The sequence below is a fragment of the Tasmannia lanceolata genome, unplaced genomic scaffold (genome assembly GCF_043159265.1).
Source record: "Tasmannia lanceolata isolate RefF3 unplaced genomic scaffold, GAP_Taslan_0.1 ptg000002l, whole genome shotgun sequence".
In the NCBI taxonomy this organism is placed as follows: domain Eukaryota; kingdom Viridiplantae; phylum Streptophyta; class Magnoliopsida; order Canellales; family Winteraceae; genus Tasmannia; species Tasmannia lanceolata.
This window is the reverse complement of record NW_027518679.1, coordinates 37,885,340-37,903,595: the sequence shown is the minus strand read 5'-3', so window position 1 is coordinate 37,903,595 and position 18,256 is coordinate 37,885,340. Positions and strand designations below refer to the sequence as shown.

Here is an 18,256-nt window from a genome sequence, read left to right as displayed (position 1 = left end):
ATATATGCAGTTAAAACTTAAAAATGCAGTATGTTTACCAGATTTGAGCTACTTTAGGGAGGAGCAAAAATTGTTCCCCCTACTAAATTTTACCAATTAGAAAGAGAACAGTTATATATGCAGTAGTTGACAATAATATGCATTTTTGTTTGAATTTTTAGCTGTAAATTCAAGACCCAAGAATACAGTAAAGCCAGCCAAAGAAGAAAATGATGATCTTTGGGGTTCCATTGCTGCACCTGCACCAAAAACAGCATCCAAGCCTCTTAGTTCAAAGACTGCATCATCCAAGCCTCTTAGTTCAAAGACTGCATCAGATGAAGATGATCTGTGGGGCTCTATCGCTGCACCCGCTCCAAAAACACTGTCGAAACCTCTGAATGTGAAATCTCCTGCCATGGACACCGATGATCCGTGGGCAGCCATTGCCGCTCCCCCACCAACAACAAAAGCTAAGCCTCTGTCCGTCGGAAGAGGCCGAGGAGCGAAAGGTGTCCCCGCCAAGTTGAGCGCTCAGAGAATAAATCACACTTCCTCATCCGGATTGTAAATTCTTCCAACAAGAGGGGTGGTAAATTTTTCGCTCCCTTTCTATTTGTAATATTCATTTTTAACATTGGTTTTGTTAGAATCTTCTCAATATATGTTTTTTTTTTCAACTTTCTGACTTATTGATTGTCTTGGAGAGGTGTATTTATTAAGTCTCTTATAGTGGAATATCTCTAAATGAAGAGAAAAAAAAGAATTTAAATTAGTATTTACATGCATTGGGATTCTTTTTTTTTTTTTTCCTTTTTTATTGTGCACTTTGTGAAGTTGTAAAGCCAATTTACAATGAAAGAGGAACAAACACTTCTCTAAGCACATGCACAAATAAAACTAACCTTGATAGTCATTTTCACCGACTTAGTTTACAAATAATGTGATATTATCTACTTCATGTGGAATGTGTGGATGCAACCTCTATTTAGCATGGAGGATGAAGCTGTTGCATCTATTCCAATGTTACAGTATTCTTTAAGTCTGCGTTTGGATTGCCGGAATCAGGAGTTGGAATCCGTATCCTAATCCAATTCATATTCCTATTACCTTTGAAACGGAATGAAAACAAATTAAAACAAAAAAAATTAAATAAAAATTTCATTCCAATCAGGACGAAATTGAAATTAGACCTATCAAGACGGGAAACGATCCAACATTTTTCCCATTTAATTTCACCCAATCTCATTTCCGCCGCTTCTTTCCATTCATCCAACTCTTATTCTGGTAATCCAAACGCACCCAAGTGCAGTGTGTCTCATCCTCTTCTAATTTAGTGGTTTAGTAATGTGATGGTGAGCCACACTTGACAAGAAAAAGTATGATACCATTAGCATGGAAACAACTTCCTCCTTTGTATATGGAGATAATCACATCCATACATTCCATATGCATTCTAGGTTTGTCGAAGCATCTATAAATAACAGGTTTAATATCTTCTTTGGTGTATGTGTTATTAGAAAATGTTGATTTTTTATTTTTTGTTCATGGACATAGTTACTCCAACTTAGAAAGCGGAAGAAACTTGATTTTTTGAAATGAATATCAGAATATCTCATATGAATAATAGAAAATCTCCATTCTTAGCAACAACAAAAGTGAGAAATTGGAGGAAACTGAGGGATTTGCTAGGACCCATTTCACGTAGGAGCTGTTGCATGAGAGAGTAGCACCTCATAAAATTAAATGAATGAGACAAAATCTGAGCTCGTGGCTTCTTTCTCATGCAACAGCCCGTATGCGAAATGGCTTATGTGATGTTCCTTATCGAAACCCTAAAATTATTTATGCTCGTGTATTTGTTTTGAATTTTGGAAGCAGTGATTTTCTATCCCCATCTCTCCACTTGCTATCGGGGTAAGTCTTATTATAGGAGTAAGATGTCCACGGAGTAGCAATGAGATCCTTACTGAGGAAAATCAAAGTAAACAAAAAAAAATATAGAGCCAAAACAAGCTTATTGGTGCAATTTGAAGGCTTATAATATCTTCCTATGTATGTATTTTTGGGTGTTAAATAACCATTTAACATACCTCCATGCCAGCAAGAACAAGTGACGGCACTTCAACAAAGTCTTTTGAGTTCCTTTCGTGCTCTTATATTCAAATACATAACATTAGTAAAAACCATTCTTCAATTGTGCATTGATTTGCATTAAAACAAGATCACAAGCAGTTTTCTGGAGAGCCAAACGATCAATGATTGATGATAGGATTATGTCGGCATAATATATACTTGTGTAAATTAAATTTGTTTTTTATATGTCAAAGGATAGAGCAAGGTGGAAAAAAGAGCAAGCAGAGGAGTTGGGCTTGTAGCTCTATGGTTGAGGCATTGTTTCATGTCTCCCTCCTGCACCTCAAACCAGTTATGGCTTTCTTCAAAGCCACTCCTTTCAAGGCATGAGTCTTACTTCTTTTCTTCGACCACACGTAATAGTTCAATGCCCAGCCAACCAAGACATTGGCAAATCTTAGATGTGACATGCAAATCCTTGGAACTAATAAAAGAAAATTCGAAATATGTGGATTTGAAATCATAGGCCATAGATTTCCAAATTAACAGACTAAATCAAAATCCAAATCCGAGGTATCCAAATGGGCTCCGGGCCATAGGAGGGGAGGAGTGAAGCCCATTCAGAGTTGGTGAAATATAATAGAAACATGGGATTTGCTAGCGACGATTGCAGAAAGCATTTCGCGGACCGTTGCACGAGAGAGCAGCCACATAGGCTCTCTTTTTTGTCTTTACTCATTTATTCATCCTATGTGGCTGCTCTCTCATGCAACAGCCGTTCCGCGAAATGCCTGGTGCGATGGTTCCTAGCAAATCCTTATAAAAATTAACTTGTTTCTCGGAGGTCCACTCTTTTATGGAGGAATGCTAAACTCATAGGAGCCCCTGCATATTTGAACTGAAAAGGGTGGCTCCCATTGGGTGAAAGAGACCAAAGTGCATTTCTTGCTAGTTGACTTTTACCAGATATTAATGCACTTTGGTGATTTTCCCCCAATGGGAGCGCCCTTTCAGCTAAAATATGCAAGGCACGTGTGAGTTTAGCATACCACTTTTATAAATAATAATTTTTGGGGAGTGGTAAATCGACTCCCCAAATGGATAAATTGACTCCCAATGTGTCTATCTCTCTCGCTCCCCATGTGTCTATCTCTCTCCTCGAGAGAGATAGACACATGGGGAGTCAAACACATGGGGAGCGAGAGAGATAGACACATGGGGAGTCAAACACATGGGGAGCGAGAGAGATAGGCACATGGGGAGTCAATTTATCCATTTGGGGAGTCGATTTATCACTGCCCTAATTTTTCTACAATATACAGGGAAATGATAGCCCCGTATTCCTCTTTTAATAATCCCAGTCGCGTATTCATTTTACACCTCATTGTTAGCAGTTAAAGGATCTCAGAATTCTCCAAAAGTTATCAACAACCAATCACAAATGTGTTTAATAAAAAGAGTTGTGCCATTAACGACACGGAGGAGTGCAGATATCATTTCCCTACTGGCCCTTTCCAATCCAAGTAAAAGGGCGTAAACTTTTTTTTGGGAAGTGATATATCCGCCCATTTTTATTACTTGGGACACCAGCAGCAATGTACGTGGCAATCTGCCCCATTGAATCCTTCTGACGTGAAGTACATCAACTTCTCTCCTGTCATTGATACACTACTCAAATTAACATAAATTTTAGTAGAATAATCAGTTTTGGACTCACAAAGAGTTCTAAAAATCCAAAACAAACAAGGCCTAAGGGTACGAAGTATTCTTCATGAGGAGAAATTCACTTGATGCACAAGAATTTGATTTCTCCAAATTTAAAGATTAGAAGGCATATTCCTCGGAAGGTAAACTGTATATTCTCAAAGGAAAAATTGCCAATGGGGGACATCAAAATACAAGAATTGCCAACGGGGGACACACTTTTGAAATTTTTTAGAAAGGAACGAAATGGGGGTTATCAAGTCTCTAAAAGTGGGTTATCAACCCTATAAATGGGGTTATCAAACTCTCAAAAGGGGGTTATCAACGCTCTTTAACAATTTTCCAAAAGTGTGTCCTCCATTGGCAATTCTCGTATTTTGATGTCCTCCATTGGCAATCTTTCCTTAAGCTGTGGGCAAAACTTCCAGAGAGATATTTTATTATCTATTTTAAGAGGAATGATAGATGCAAGGGCCCTCTTTATGCAAGGTCTAAAGAAGGGCCTTCAATAATAATTAAGTGCAACCGAATTCAGTTTCTCAACTGACTTTAAAAATGATGTCGATCTATTCAATGGCCCTTCTTTGGCCCTTGCATAAAGAGAGCCCTTGCATCTATCATTCCTCCTATTTTAATTAGTAGACATTTTGTTCAATTCGCTCGAGAATTTCCCACGTGAAACTATGAGTTTTCATGGGATTGTTGTCTTGGTGTTTGACCAATTGTCTTACTTAGACTTGATTTATTTATTATTATTATTATTATGGGAAAACTACAAGAAACCCCGGGGTAAAAATGTATCTATTCGTTTGGTTGCTAGTAAAAAAAAATTCATTGGATTTTTGTGGGAGAATTAGTGGTGACATTAGCTTTTCCTTAAAAGTCTCCCATGTAATTTTCTAGGAATGATGCTCTCTCTCTCTCTTTCCTATCTCTCCACTTATAATGACACTCTTGTCTAATAAATGCTTGTCCACTCCCTTGTCTCCTCCCTCATTCCACAAAAATCAAAAGGAATTTTTTTTACTAGCAGCCAAACGAAGCCAAGAATCCCCCAAAATTTTCTTAGATACTAATACCACGTTATTGTTCTTAAAAAGTCTTTTAATCTTTTATTTTACCCATTTTACCATATTAGTTTAGTTGTAGGTAATGTAGAAATCCCTAAAATCTCCTAGAGGCTACATTAAATCGTTTAAAAATCTCTCTCAAAAAAGCTACCTTAAATCGTTTGAAAATCTCTCTCTAACTCTTAAATCAAGAAAACATCTCTCTCAAATGAGATTTAGATATTTTATATGATGTAAGCCTGACACACTGGTCCACCCAGCCTGCCATTAATTTACGGGTCCGGGTCACCAAATTAGTGACCAGTTGAAATTTGACCCGGCCGGTACGGCTCCCGTCAAAACTAGGCTGGGCCGGGTGAACTTGCGGGTGCGTGTAAAAAGCCAAATGATCGACATATTATATGGTGTAAGCCCTTACCCTTATAGTCCCGTATTTTTCAGAAAGTACTATACGGACCACATCATAGAATGATCTAAACCGCCCATGTGATGGAACACAACATAAATGGTTGTGCACCAAAAATATTTTCCACAGGATGACCCATAGTTAGCAAAACTCCGTTTTTTTTAAATAACGTTTTTTATGGTGTGCCGTTTAAAACGTCCCGCATTTTTTAGGCAAACGTTTTAAGCACGTTTAAGATGGGGTTTAAATATATTTTTTGGGTTTTTTGGGCCAACTTTCCAATTTTACCCCCACAATATTTTGTAATTGAAAAATTCTAAACTCATTTTCTTGTGTTTCCATTTTTTTTGCTATGCTTTTTTGAACGAGTATAGTATTAAACTCGAATTTTTGCCATCCTGCTTTTTTGGCAAATCACATTTTGCTAACTATGAGATGATCCTTGCCCTCCGATCCAAAGAGGTTTCCATAAATAATAATATGCAACTAGGTTCATCCTATGGAAATGATATTTTTGAGCACAACCTATTTACATTATGGCCCATCACATGGACGATTTTGGATCATCCTTATATTGTGGGAATTAAAAAAAACCGGGTGACCCGCCGATCCACCGGACGTACGGGTGGGTCCGGATTCACCAAATTTTGACCAGTAAAATTATGAGTCATTTATAACATGGCCCGTACCACCTAGACCTTTTCGGTTCCGCAAAACCCGGTCCCCGGCCCACCGGTCTTTTAGGTACTTAGGTCCAAGGTTTTAAATTTCGGTTTCGGGGTTAATTTCGGTCCCCACAGAAATCAAACTTTCAGCCGAAATCTGGTAACAGGACTCGAAATGTCGGTTTTTTGGACCGAAATTTGGTAAAGGATTAAAAAAGTAATATTTTTTCAAAATTTTGGCAAAATTACTGAAATTTGGTACATTTCTCCAATTTCGGTTTCGGTCTTGACCAACATCCGAGATTTCGGCTGAAATTTAAATAGATTACGGCTGAAATTTCGTCCATTTGATAGGTTATGGCCTCTAAATCATTTCCATAGGACAATCCTACCCAAAAAGTACTGTCCAGGCCACGTCATAGCATGATCCAAGCCGTCCATTTGGTGGGCCACTACATAAATAGGTTGTGGCCTCAAAATCATTTCCATAGAATAGCCCATACATTTTGAAAAATAATGGACTAAATGAGATTACACCATATAAAATCTCATTTAAGAGAAACAAATCTTGCCTTTATTTAAGGGGAAGAGAGAGAGAGAGAGATTTTCAAACGATTTAATCTTGCCTGTACTGTTGAAAGGAGAGATTAGGGATTTTTACATTGCCTATAACAAAAGTCAAAAGTTAACATAACCAAGGGTAAAATGGGTAAAATAATAGATTAAAAGCTATTTAAAGCAGAAGAACGATAGTATTGATAATTAAGAAAAGCGAAATGAGATCAACACTAACGTATTCTGATGATCTCAAACGGTATGGCCCGCACCATAGGATGATCCAAACCGTCCAGTAGCTGGGCCACAGACTAAATAGGTCATGCCCCAAAAATCATTTCCATAGGTTGATCCTAACCCTCGGATCTGAATGTTAGAGGGTTGATCCTAACCCTCTATAGGTCGGAGTGTTAGGACTTAGGATCAAGCTATGGAAATAATTTTTGGAGCACGACCTATTTAGGCGGTGGCCGGATCATCCTATGGTGCGGGCCATACCGTACTTTGAATAAAGTGAGGAGTGCCCTCATCAAAATACAGTAGTGCTGATATCATTTCCCTCTTGAATTGGTTTTTCTTGTCAAGAACCTCAGAACCCTATCTCTCACAGGTGATTAGATTGTGCTATCTACAACTAATCATATCAATCGAAAGACGAAAACTCTACATGGTCGATTAACACACAATCAATCTCTAATAAGAAAAGCAATTACAAAAATTTCTAGTAACCATGGTTTTGCCTAAAAATTACTACAGCTAAAAAAGATTTTCAACAAAAATCTATAAAAACTTTTAACTGAAATAGATTTTACCTCAACAAGTAAAAAAGATACAAAAAATGGATGTGGGTCGAATCCAGGCCCACAAAATCAAGGCCCAAAGGCATCAGAGCGAGCAGACATGATGACCCTTTTTCAAGAAATTACTCTCTGTGCACATTACCATGCTTCCTTCATTCAATATCTTAATCCAGAGCATCGGCTTATTGTGCACAGAACTAATAAACAAACAAAAAAGTAAGGATAAATTGGAAAAATAAGAAAATAATTAGAAAGAAAATCTTACAGGAAGAGAGATTTCCAAACCCTACGAGTGGAGGCGTCTATCTGCTCGAGAGGTATTTATAGAGGAGGGTCTCTAGGGTTTTATCTTGGACATGTATTATATTACAAGAAAACCAAAATAATTTCCTATAATGACAAAATTACCCTTGCCCAAATGATCCACACCGTTCATTTGTTAGGCTACAGTGTGTGAATAGGTAATTCCACGAAAATCATTTACACGGGATGATCCTAACTCTCCGATCTATAGAGGTTTCCATAAGGTGCAGTCCCTCTATAGATTGGAAGGTTATGATCATCTGATGGAAATAGTTTTCATGGCACAACTTATTTATGTTGTGGGCTGAATATGAAGTAAGGCCCACTTCTTAAGATGATCCGAACCGTTCTTTTGATGCGCCAGCGCCACAATGTAAATACTAAATAGGCTGTACATTTACACTCTATGTTTTGATGTGGTGGGGCCCAACATCTCCACGAAACCCAAGCATAGGGCGGGCCCACCATTTACACTTAATATTTTGATGTGGTGGGGCCAATTATTTTACTACTCTTGTATTGAGAGGGTGGGGCCCAGCTAGAATGCTAGTATATATTCTGATTTTGAGAATTGATCAATCTCATCGTAAAGTAAACGCAGATAATCACTGTTCGGATGCTAACAAACCATTTTTCAGGTCCCATATGGGTACGTGTAGTACAATTGAGACCATTGATCTTGCAGATCATCCAAATTAGTCTTGTATAAACTGTTGATCTTGTAGATCTTTTTTAAAAAAAAATTATTTGTAAGGCCCACTCCATAGGATGATCCAAACCCTCCATTTGCCTGGCCACAACGTAAATAGGCTGTGCCCCAAAAATCATTTTAAATAGGATGATCCTAATCCTCCGACCTATAGAGGTTTTCATAATGCAATTACTCTATAGGTTGGAGTGTTAGGATCATCCTATCTAAATGATTTTAGTAGGGGCCAGCCTATTTACATTGTGGCCCGGCAAATGGGCGTTTTGAATCAACCTATGTAGTGGGCCTTGCAATATTTTTTGAAAAATACTAGCCTATACTGCCACACACCATATAAAAATCTTATCTCAATGGTTACAACACCATTTTCAACCGGGAAGTCTTCTTAATTTATTGCCATTACCGGCAAAATCAAGCTGATAGAGCACCCAAACCAGCGCCACAGACGAGAACACAACCGGTACAGGACCGAACATCCATAACAGTAGAGGCACCGCGGCATAGAGCGCCCGGTGGCCAATGGTGGCCAACATCCACCCGCGATCTAGCACAGCTAATGTATGGTCGGTGGAGAATTCACCGGCGGCCAAATTGATAAGGACACTCGCGTCATGTAGGAAAACTAAGGCCATGGAACTGCATAAGAAGCTGATCATTAGGAAGAGCGAAGCCGAGGCGAATTTCAGGGCCAGGGCGGGTCCATCCTCGGAGCGGAAGAGGGAATTGTGGAGGTGTTGGCCGGCGTTATATGCGTTGTTGGTTTGGGCTGCTAAGGCGCAATTCAGGATGACGGCCAACGAACAAGCGAGTATGCTTGACATTATTGAGTTTCTTAGGATCTGCACCCCCAAAATGCCTTTCTCCTCATTGTCCTGCACCACATTTCACAAAAAAAAACATTCTTGGTTCATGCTATTATGCATGAGCGTAAAAAATAACATCAAAACATAGGATGTAGGATAGTGGGCGCACCCTGAGCATGGGCTTAGGGGGAAATGGGGTAAAATGGTGGACCCCACCGGATATATGAGTTTTAGTGGAGTTGGCTGGACCTACCCTGTCAGAACATGGTGTAAAATTATGGGCCCCACCCTATATATGGATTTGGGTCGAGATGGTGGGGCCCACCGTTTACCATAGAAAAAATCTGTGACAAATTCTCCATGTGGGCAGTCTAAGGTGGGACCCACAAGATTCAATCAAGGTGACATACATGTACTGTAACATAGAGGGGCCTGTCTTGGATTGATCCTGACCGTCCATCTCCTATATTTTATTTTATACATATCTTTAATGGCTCAAAATTACGCTAATTGGACAGTCTAAAATCCAATAAACTGTTTTTTGTCAACATTCAATGACCAATGATTACATATTATTGGATGTTAGAGTGCCCAATTGTGTATTTTAGGGGCATCAGGGATCCAAGGCAGAGCCCATCGGATGAACGGTCAGGGTTAATCAAAGTTAGGGCCCACTCTTTAATAACAAGCATACTTCATTATATTACAGTGAGGTGGGCCCTGATGAGGAATGAAAGATGAAGAGAATGGCTATATCCTTACCTCTAATATCTTGAGAGCCCATCTCCTCCTCCTCATCTTGTTAACCCAAATAGTACTGATGAGAGGAGGGTCTTTGCTCTTGAAACTATGCCATATGAAGACATGGTAGCCTGTTGTGAGGCAAAGACTCAAAGGCACCAAGATGAGGTCCAAAGAGTACTTGCTAAAGTCCATCTTTGTCAAAGAATTAATCTGACTTCTTGTTACAAAACTGAAGTATATATATAGATTTTGGCATTTGAAAGCCTTTTTTCTTCCACTCTGATGCCATCCTCCTTTAGGAGATCATGGTGGAAGGTTTAGGTCTTAGAAAATAAGATTGTTTAATAGGGTATAGCCGTATAGGGTTTAATGGACACTAAGCGGATTAGAATTTAAATAATTAAGTCCATTAAAGCCACCACAAATGCCCAAGGCCAAGTCTCAGTGGCTTGCCCACCAGGACAAGGTAGTGCACCTCATCTTGCCTGCGAATGATCGACCTACATGGTGGGCTTATTTTATAAAGAGCAAATCAACAGACTCAATATATAGACATACATATGCACAGCATGTTAAGTGGGCAAGGACATCCATACAATATTCTTATCATTTTCAGTGACTTAATAAATGAATGGGCAGTAATACTCCTTTGTTTTAATAATGCCACTCCTTAATCCTTAATTTATTAAACATCTATGTGTAAAACAGTGCAAAGCAAATATGAAGAAGACTATTTGGTTGGTAAAACCGTAGTGCTGTTTCTATTCTATTTGATAGTATTTATCATATACAATGGTATCCCTCAATTGTGGGGATAGATACAAACAAAAGCAAACAAAATATACAATTTTTTTACAACAAGATAAAGGAGAGTGGTAGACTTGTCATCTGTCAAGAATCCTCTTTGTAATGAATTCTTAACACTCCCCTCAAGCGGGAGGGTGAAGATCCGTAACCCCCAGCTTAGAAGTAAGAGTGCTAAATTGATCGCGCCCGAAAGGTTTTGTAAATATATCTACCAATTGAACCTTGGTAGGGATATAATTTGTAACAATTTGGCCAGATTGTATCTTTTCCCGTACGAAGTGACAATCCAACTAGATGTGTTTTGTTCGCTTGTGAAACACGGGCTTGGCTGCAATGTGAAGCACAGCTTTGATATCACAATAGAGGTGCATAGGTTGGGGGTGCAAGATACCAAGATCATGAAGCACATATTTTAACCAGGTAAGCTCACATGAAGTAGTTGCCATAGAGCGGTATTCGGCTTCCGCAGATGAACGGGAAACAGTGGGCTGCTTCTTAGCACGCCAAGAAATTGGACTTGAGCCAAGGAAAGTTTTATTTCCCGTAGTGGATCTTCTTTTCATTGGGCAACCACCCCAATTAGAATCAGAATAAGCGGATAAATGTAAGCTATTATTTGCACTCAACAAAATCCCAAAACATGGTGTCCCTTTAAGATATCGTAAAATAAGGCGAGCCGCCTCAAAGTGAGGTTTATGAGGGCTTTGCATGAATTGGTTGAGCTGATGGACAGAAAATGTAATGTCAAGACATGTAATTGTGAGATATATAAGTCTACCAACCAAGCGTATGTAAGAGCCGTGATTGTCCAAGAGGTCTCTTTGATCATCACGGAGATGTGTTTGTTGCTCCATTGGCTCCTTCATTATCACTATACTGATACTGACATTACACTCCCACTATTCATAAGCATCTTACAGATGTGAGTTTAGTGGGCCTGTCATATAATGCACAGTCTAGATTCATGCAATCTAGAACTATGTGGATCTATTCTATCACTTGCCAAGATTCTGACCCACTAAAGTACTTAACATAATCGATATCTAGAAAAGACATTAAGATAGTAACATTTTTAATGGCACAAACACAGACATGCAGTTCCAAACATGCTCACTTCTTACAACACCTATTCATTCCACAAATGGAGTTTACTTAAGTCAATCCACGATTTCAACCAATGCAACTCAAAAGAATGCCCAAAATATATAGAACATGATAATCCATAAGTGTGCTTCTAATTGCATACCAGACGTGCCATCATGGGCCGTTCGTTGGGCTTTAACACGATGTACAATTGGTTTCCACTCTAGAAAACACAATACCATGAGTTTGAAGAGACATCATGGGTTGTCCGTTGGGCCGTGCCACGATACACAATTTGTTCTCACATATAACAACAATCAATCAAACTATCTTTAGAAAAAATTGGTTGAATTGCCTAAAACCATAGAAGCACAAAAATGTGACCCCGACGAAACATCGGACATGTCATTGTGGGCCGTCCGTTGGGCCGTGCCACAACACGCAAACGATTTTCAATTCAGGCAATTACAATACTGTGATTCTAGCGAAACACCAAGCATGTCACCATTGGCCGTCCGTTGGGCCGTGCCACAGTACACAATTGGCTCTCATCCCTGAGACCGATTAGGGCCAAATAACCTAGTACTCGGGGGACGCATCACCATTGGGCGAAGCACAACCCCAAACCGAGTTACCTAGGCCTAGCCTCCTCACACCGCCTATTTGTGCAAAGGTCATCCGTTGGGTTGAGTGTTGCTCTTGGACAAACAGACGCAATTGAATGTGCTTTCACAGTTCATAAGGTGCCACAATATATGACAAGGTTAATTTAACCACTAACCATAAGCAATTATGTTTCCTGGACAGAATTAGAGTTTTTCAGTTTAATTGTTCATTCTGGCAATGACTAACATAAGAAGATATGATCCAAAGTCTCCTTTGTCGACTAAAATTGATGAACATATCAAAAACTAAGATGCATAAACATGTGTGTATAAAACCAGTTGTCAAGTTCCATGATAGATTATTAATTCACTACCTTAGGGTTTTCAAAATATACACAAAATCTACTTTATAATAATTATTTTTATTAGGGAAACCAGTTTCAATCAGATCAACCAGACCAAAAGATAAACTAATGCATTCTATAAGACTTTAGCCACTCACAGATGTGTTCAAAACAATCGCTGATTAAGACTGTCCCATTAGCAAAACCCTACTCCTCAAGCCTATCTTAATGGCATGAGATTCAATCTTTTAGGGTTTTCCAACTAAAGACAGAAACCATCAACGGGTTTTTACATCAAAAGAAATCATAGTGAGGCTTTTCATCGAAACTGATTGATTAATAACACATTAATCAACCCCATTTCATCATGAAAGTGCATTATAACACTTAGAGCATTCACATAGGGTCTTTTGAAAGAAATAAAAACTCGAAAAAAAAAAACCACCTAACATGGGCATAAGTCATATAAAATACACTATTAAGTATATCAAATAAGTCTCAAATGCATCCGAAACCCTCACAATGGATTCAGAAGGGTCCAAAACCCCCATAAACGATCCTACTTTCACCCAAAACCCAATTTTTAAAGTCTAAAACCAAACTTTTAAAGTCAAAAGACTTGAAAATGCACTAGAAACATATCATACAGTGTTCAAATATCAAAATGGACCTCGAAATTGGGTTCATAAGAGTCCAAAACCCTACGTATCTGTCTGAACCGACCCAAAACACCAAAACTTGTCTCAAAATCAAACTAACAAAATCAAAAGTGTTTTATTTAAGCTGTAACTATATCATACGATGTTCAAACGTCAAAACCGATTCCAAAAATGGGTTCGGGGGTGGGGGGGGGCAAAAAAACCCCTAGAACCAGTCTAATACAGGACCAGATCCCCGAAAAATGGCAGAACCAGCCAAAAACAGTAACTGGACCGGTCTAGGTCGGTTTGGGTCGGGGCTAGTGAGTCTGGTGGGCCTTATCGGGCCCGTGCGCCCGCCTGGCCCAACATTGTTCATCTGGTGCGCAGATCCTGTTAGGATCCTTTTCGGACCTGAGCTGCCCGGCGGCCCAACACTGTTCATCTGACGAGGCCCGCAAAGCCCAACACTGTTCATCGTTATTAAAATAATAATATTTTCAGAAAAAATCAAGAAAAATTCTAAAAACACCCAAATTTCGATTTTTCATTGTGGGTTCGTTTGGCATTCAATTGAGGCGCCGTCTGCGCCGTTGGACTCGTCTCTCGACAAACTACACAACCATGCTGGAATATCGTCAGTTGGAGTAATGTATCACCGGCACCAAGTTATTTTTCGGCGATGTCAAAAAGTCCCCAAAAATTGATTTTTTAATCTTTAAATCTCTGCCAAACGCAATCCAGACATCGGATTGATGAACCGTTTGTAGCGTCGGACTCGTATGATTGTAAGCAATGTTCTGATGCCACTTAATTGTTGGTCTGACTTGTAAAATGATGGCGACAATCAAAATACGAGGTTTTTTTTAACAACTAAAACCCTATTTCAATCAATTTTCACCATTTAATGCGATTTTCTCGGCGTTTTCTCGCCGGAACCATGGCTCTGATACTACAATATTGGTGTTCATTAAATACAAACATCGGCAACGGATCTTGGCGATCCAACTTTGAGAAAAACATAGTTAATAATACGATTTTGAATTGAAATAAGAAAAAGACATAACAGAAGCCATAGGATATCATTTTGTTCTCACTGGAAGGGATTCCACTCCGGTATTTCTCCTTGCTACACAATAGACGGTGATAGGGACCAATTTTCTCTTCTGTTATGCCATGGATTCATATAGATTTGGAAACAACTTGTTGATGTGTGCAAGTAGGGACCGGAAAAGAGACTTTATAGATGTTTGTGGGAAGGAATGCAACTCCTCCTTACGCTAATCCCTCTCCCCAAATGTCTCTATACAATGACACCTTTTCCCAATACACCCTTTCCCAATAAAGGGATACGACCATTCTTTGAAGACTTAACTAACTGAATTGATCGTGGCTCTTGATCTTGCTAAGGCCACATAAATTGTTATGATTATTTCCTAACATTTAAATCAAAGAAACGATATCCACATTGTCCATGAGGATACCCAATAAACACACAACATTTGGCTTTTAGGTCAAATTTTGTTCTGCCAGCAACAATGCCCAGCAACAAAAGTCAACTCTAAAGGCTCACTCTCCATACATGTCATTTGTCAAGAATCCTCTTTTTACTGGATTCTTAACACTATGATTAACTGTTGATAGTTTTTTATTTTATTAAAATCTGAAAATAAAACTCCCAAAATTGAGAAAGAAGTTGTTGTAGGAAGAGGAAGAGGAGGAGGAGGAGGGGAGAAGAAAACAAAAGAAAAGGGAAAAAATTAAATAAAGAGTTACTGAAAAATCTCCTAAAAATATAAGAAGAAGAAGAAGAAGAAGAAGAAGAGGAAGAATGCAAAAAAAAAAAAAGGAAAAATTCCTAAAACCCAAGGAAGAAGAAGTGGAATAAAAAAAAAATTTAAAATCCTAAAGTTGATGGAGAAAGAAGAAAATGAAAAGGCGGAAAAAAAATCCTAAAAATCAGGGATAAAGAAGAGAGTGAACAATAGCTGACAACTGCAAAAAAAAAATTAAATAATTAAATAATAAACCCGTACGGATGTGGCTCTTTGGCTTAAAGTCATGGGTATGCTCCCCATAGATGCGAGTTTGAATCCCTCGGTCATACCCGATGCACGTGTTTTACAGGTGATTGCGCGCATCCATAGGGAAAAGTCTTGCCCTAAAAATTGGGGTGGGGATGCCCTATGTCATAAAAAAAAATATGATTAAAAATAACGGTCGGCAACGAGTTTTCACTTGCCAGAGTATTGCCAATCTGTTTTTAGGATAATAGGGTAGTTTGTGCATTTTTGTTTTCGTAAGAAGAATCCACACCAATGCCTTAGAAATTGATAAACTACACTCGTCATTCATCATAGGTTTTATTTGGTCATTTGGTTGGGGCATATTTTATATAGATATAAGGCTACTAAAGATGAGACATCCCTCAATGACATATTGTAGTCATCAGATTTTGCAACTTTTTTTAAGCTTCTTTCATAACGACAGATGACCAACACACATTACTTCCAAATCTCCACTATCTAGGGGTATGCTAGGATGCGGGACATAGGCTCACAAAGTAGTGGAATAAGAAGTGAAAAGGTAGGAGACAATTGTTGGATTTGTTTAGAATTATCTCTCGGAGAATAGTGGAATAGACTTACAACAATGTTTGGTTGCGTGGCATAGACTCGAGAGTAAGAGAATAAGTAGGGATGTCATTGCTAATATATATATATATATATATATATATATATATATATATATATATATATATATATATAGAGAGAGAGAGAGAGAGAGAGAGCGAGAGATTCTGAAGATTTTTTTGTTTTCTGTTTTTAGAATTTGATTTGAGAGTTAGAAGGAGGGGACATGAATGCCACATGGGCAGCCATGCAATAATTACCTATGAAACATAAATAGAGTCTCTTGAGAATTCTATATAATATTGGCAACCAAACGAAGAATGGCATTTGAAAATCCTTCAAAATGCCAAAGACTAGAGAGACAATGTGCAACCAAACACTGGCTACAATTTAAATTAAGTGGTATAGGACCCATCGCTGTAACATCTTTCACAATAAAACTTGAAGATGATATCATCCTAGCCATCTCTCAAAAACAAAATAATATGATATCAATTTGGATCTACAATTGAGATTGTCCCATCCCTTAGGGTCTTGGGGTTCATCTGCCCCAGTGCCCCCGGCCTAAAAGCATTCCAACTTGGAGATTGGAGATGGACTAAAAAACATTATGTTCAGAAAGTCGTGGCTCTCTTGTAAATTTCATCATACTCAGGGACTTTTGTGTTACTAGTAAAAATGCACGTGCGAAGATTGAAGTATTTTATATTTTAGAACATTAAACTGTAAAAGCCATGTTTCATTAAATGATAAATATGTCAGTTTAAGCCACCCAAGTTGTTTAAAAATGCATGTTGATACTTATTGATTGGATAGCAAATATATACATTTTCAATGGCATTTGCTATTGAAGTTATGATCAAAGCTAAAATTTGAGTTGGGTTAAGGAGTGACATCCATGCTTACAAATAAGTAGTTTTTAATGCATATAGTGTTATGTTGTATTGTATACATTCATGCATATATATGATCTGTGCAATGATGCTTATATCTTTTTTTTCCAAGTGGTGCATGAATGCATATATCTATCTTAAGACAATGTATCCAAAGTATGATTTATGCAGTTTAATGGTAAGCAAAATAGATAATATAAATGGACCTATCAGCTATAACCAAAAACACAAATGGTAGATGAGAGTATCTCTACATTAATGTGAGAGATTCTTCCTATCAATTGCAGTTATATTAATTAAAAATGATAACAAATTTCTTATATAGCATTCTGAGGTAACCAATCATACTTCTCCTGAAGATGTAGTAGCCAAACAATAATGTGATTGACTAATCTCCATGTGACTCTTAAACGAAACAATCACACAGCATCAGGTGCCTTCAAGTCGACATAAAAAGGGCTAATGGTCAAGATTAATATTATTAACTTCACGGTTAGACCAATCCGAGATATTCAACCCATGGAAGCTATAAAAAAAAATGGTAAATTCACAAAGTTTTAAAAAATACATCTTTAGTGAAGAATGCAAAACGATAATTTGGATATGGGCGAGAATGAAGCATACAAGCAGGATTTGTAGTATAATGTCTCGTGGCTCTAGAACATGTGAAATCTTCTATGTTTTGGAGAAGAATTTGTTACCAAAGTGCACAAAAGAAAATGTAGATTGCTAGATCAGTTGACAACTCCACCTACATATTGCAAAATCAGATCAGGATAGAAGAAAATATTTTCGATTTTCTCATTTTCCATGAGAAGGGTAGTTTGGTCATTTTAAGATAAGGGCATTATTATCATTTTCCACGACACAAGGGAATTTGGTTAGTTGGCAAACTTCAGTGTAGATTTCAATTTGCACACCAAACCTTGTATCAGTATAGTTATCTAGCCAGTGTGATTTTCGAATGGTGATCCATCAGCATATTGATGGAGTAGATCAATTATTGAACCATTGACGTGTTCAGTATAATATTGCACAAAAAATGTTTCAGTTTAGTTCCAGTTTGTAGTTAATCGCTTCTCATAATCGAGAAGAAACATGGTGCCTTAATTTTGAGTCCAATAATCATTTTAGGACCAACGATCGGTTCCCAAGATCCAAAAGAAACAGGGCCTTAATTTTGAGTTCAATAACAGTTTTCGACCCAAAATCGATTCTCAAAATCCAGAACAAGCAGGTATCAAGTCCCCCCTTTTTAAAAATTTTAGAACCGGTTGCCCTAATCAAGGTAGATTCTCGAAACCTTCAACTGAAATTAAAAATCATATCCTAGCCCTAACCAGCGTCAAACCTATCAATAGAAAAGGGAAATAACATATCACGAAACAAAAAAGGCACAACGTTATCGGACCAAGCCTGTTATACAAAAAACTCAAACA

General features: G+C 38.1%; 1 protein-coding gene and 1 non-coding gene across 2 annotated transcripts in view; one reads left to right on the top strand and one right to left on the bottom strand.

The window, feature by feature from the left end:
- Positions 1-761, top strand: part of LOC143872013 (uncharacterized) — a 63,885-nt gene extending 63,124 nt beyond the window's left edge. The window contains exon 21 of the mRNA XM_077376710.1: positions 162-761. Within this exon, the coding sequence (XP_077232825.1) occupies positions 162-550 (389 nt within the window). The 3' untranslated portion in view covers positions 551-761. The remainder of the gene's footprint in view (positions 1-161) is intronic.
- Positions 762-7,295: 6,534 nt separating this feature from the next.
- On the bottom strand, positions 7,296-7,413 carry LOC143845803 (small nucleolar RNA snoR100). The gene has a single exon (XR_013234533.1). It is a non-coding gene; the product is annotated as a small nucleolar RNA snoR100 (small nucleolar RNA).
- Positions 7,414-18,256: the final 10,843 nt, after the last annotated feature.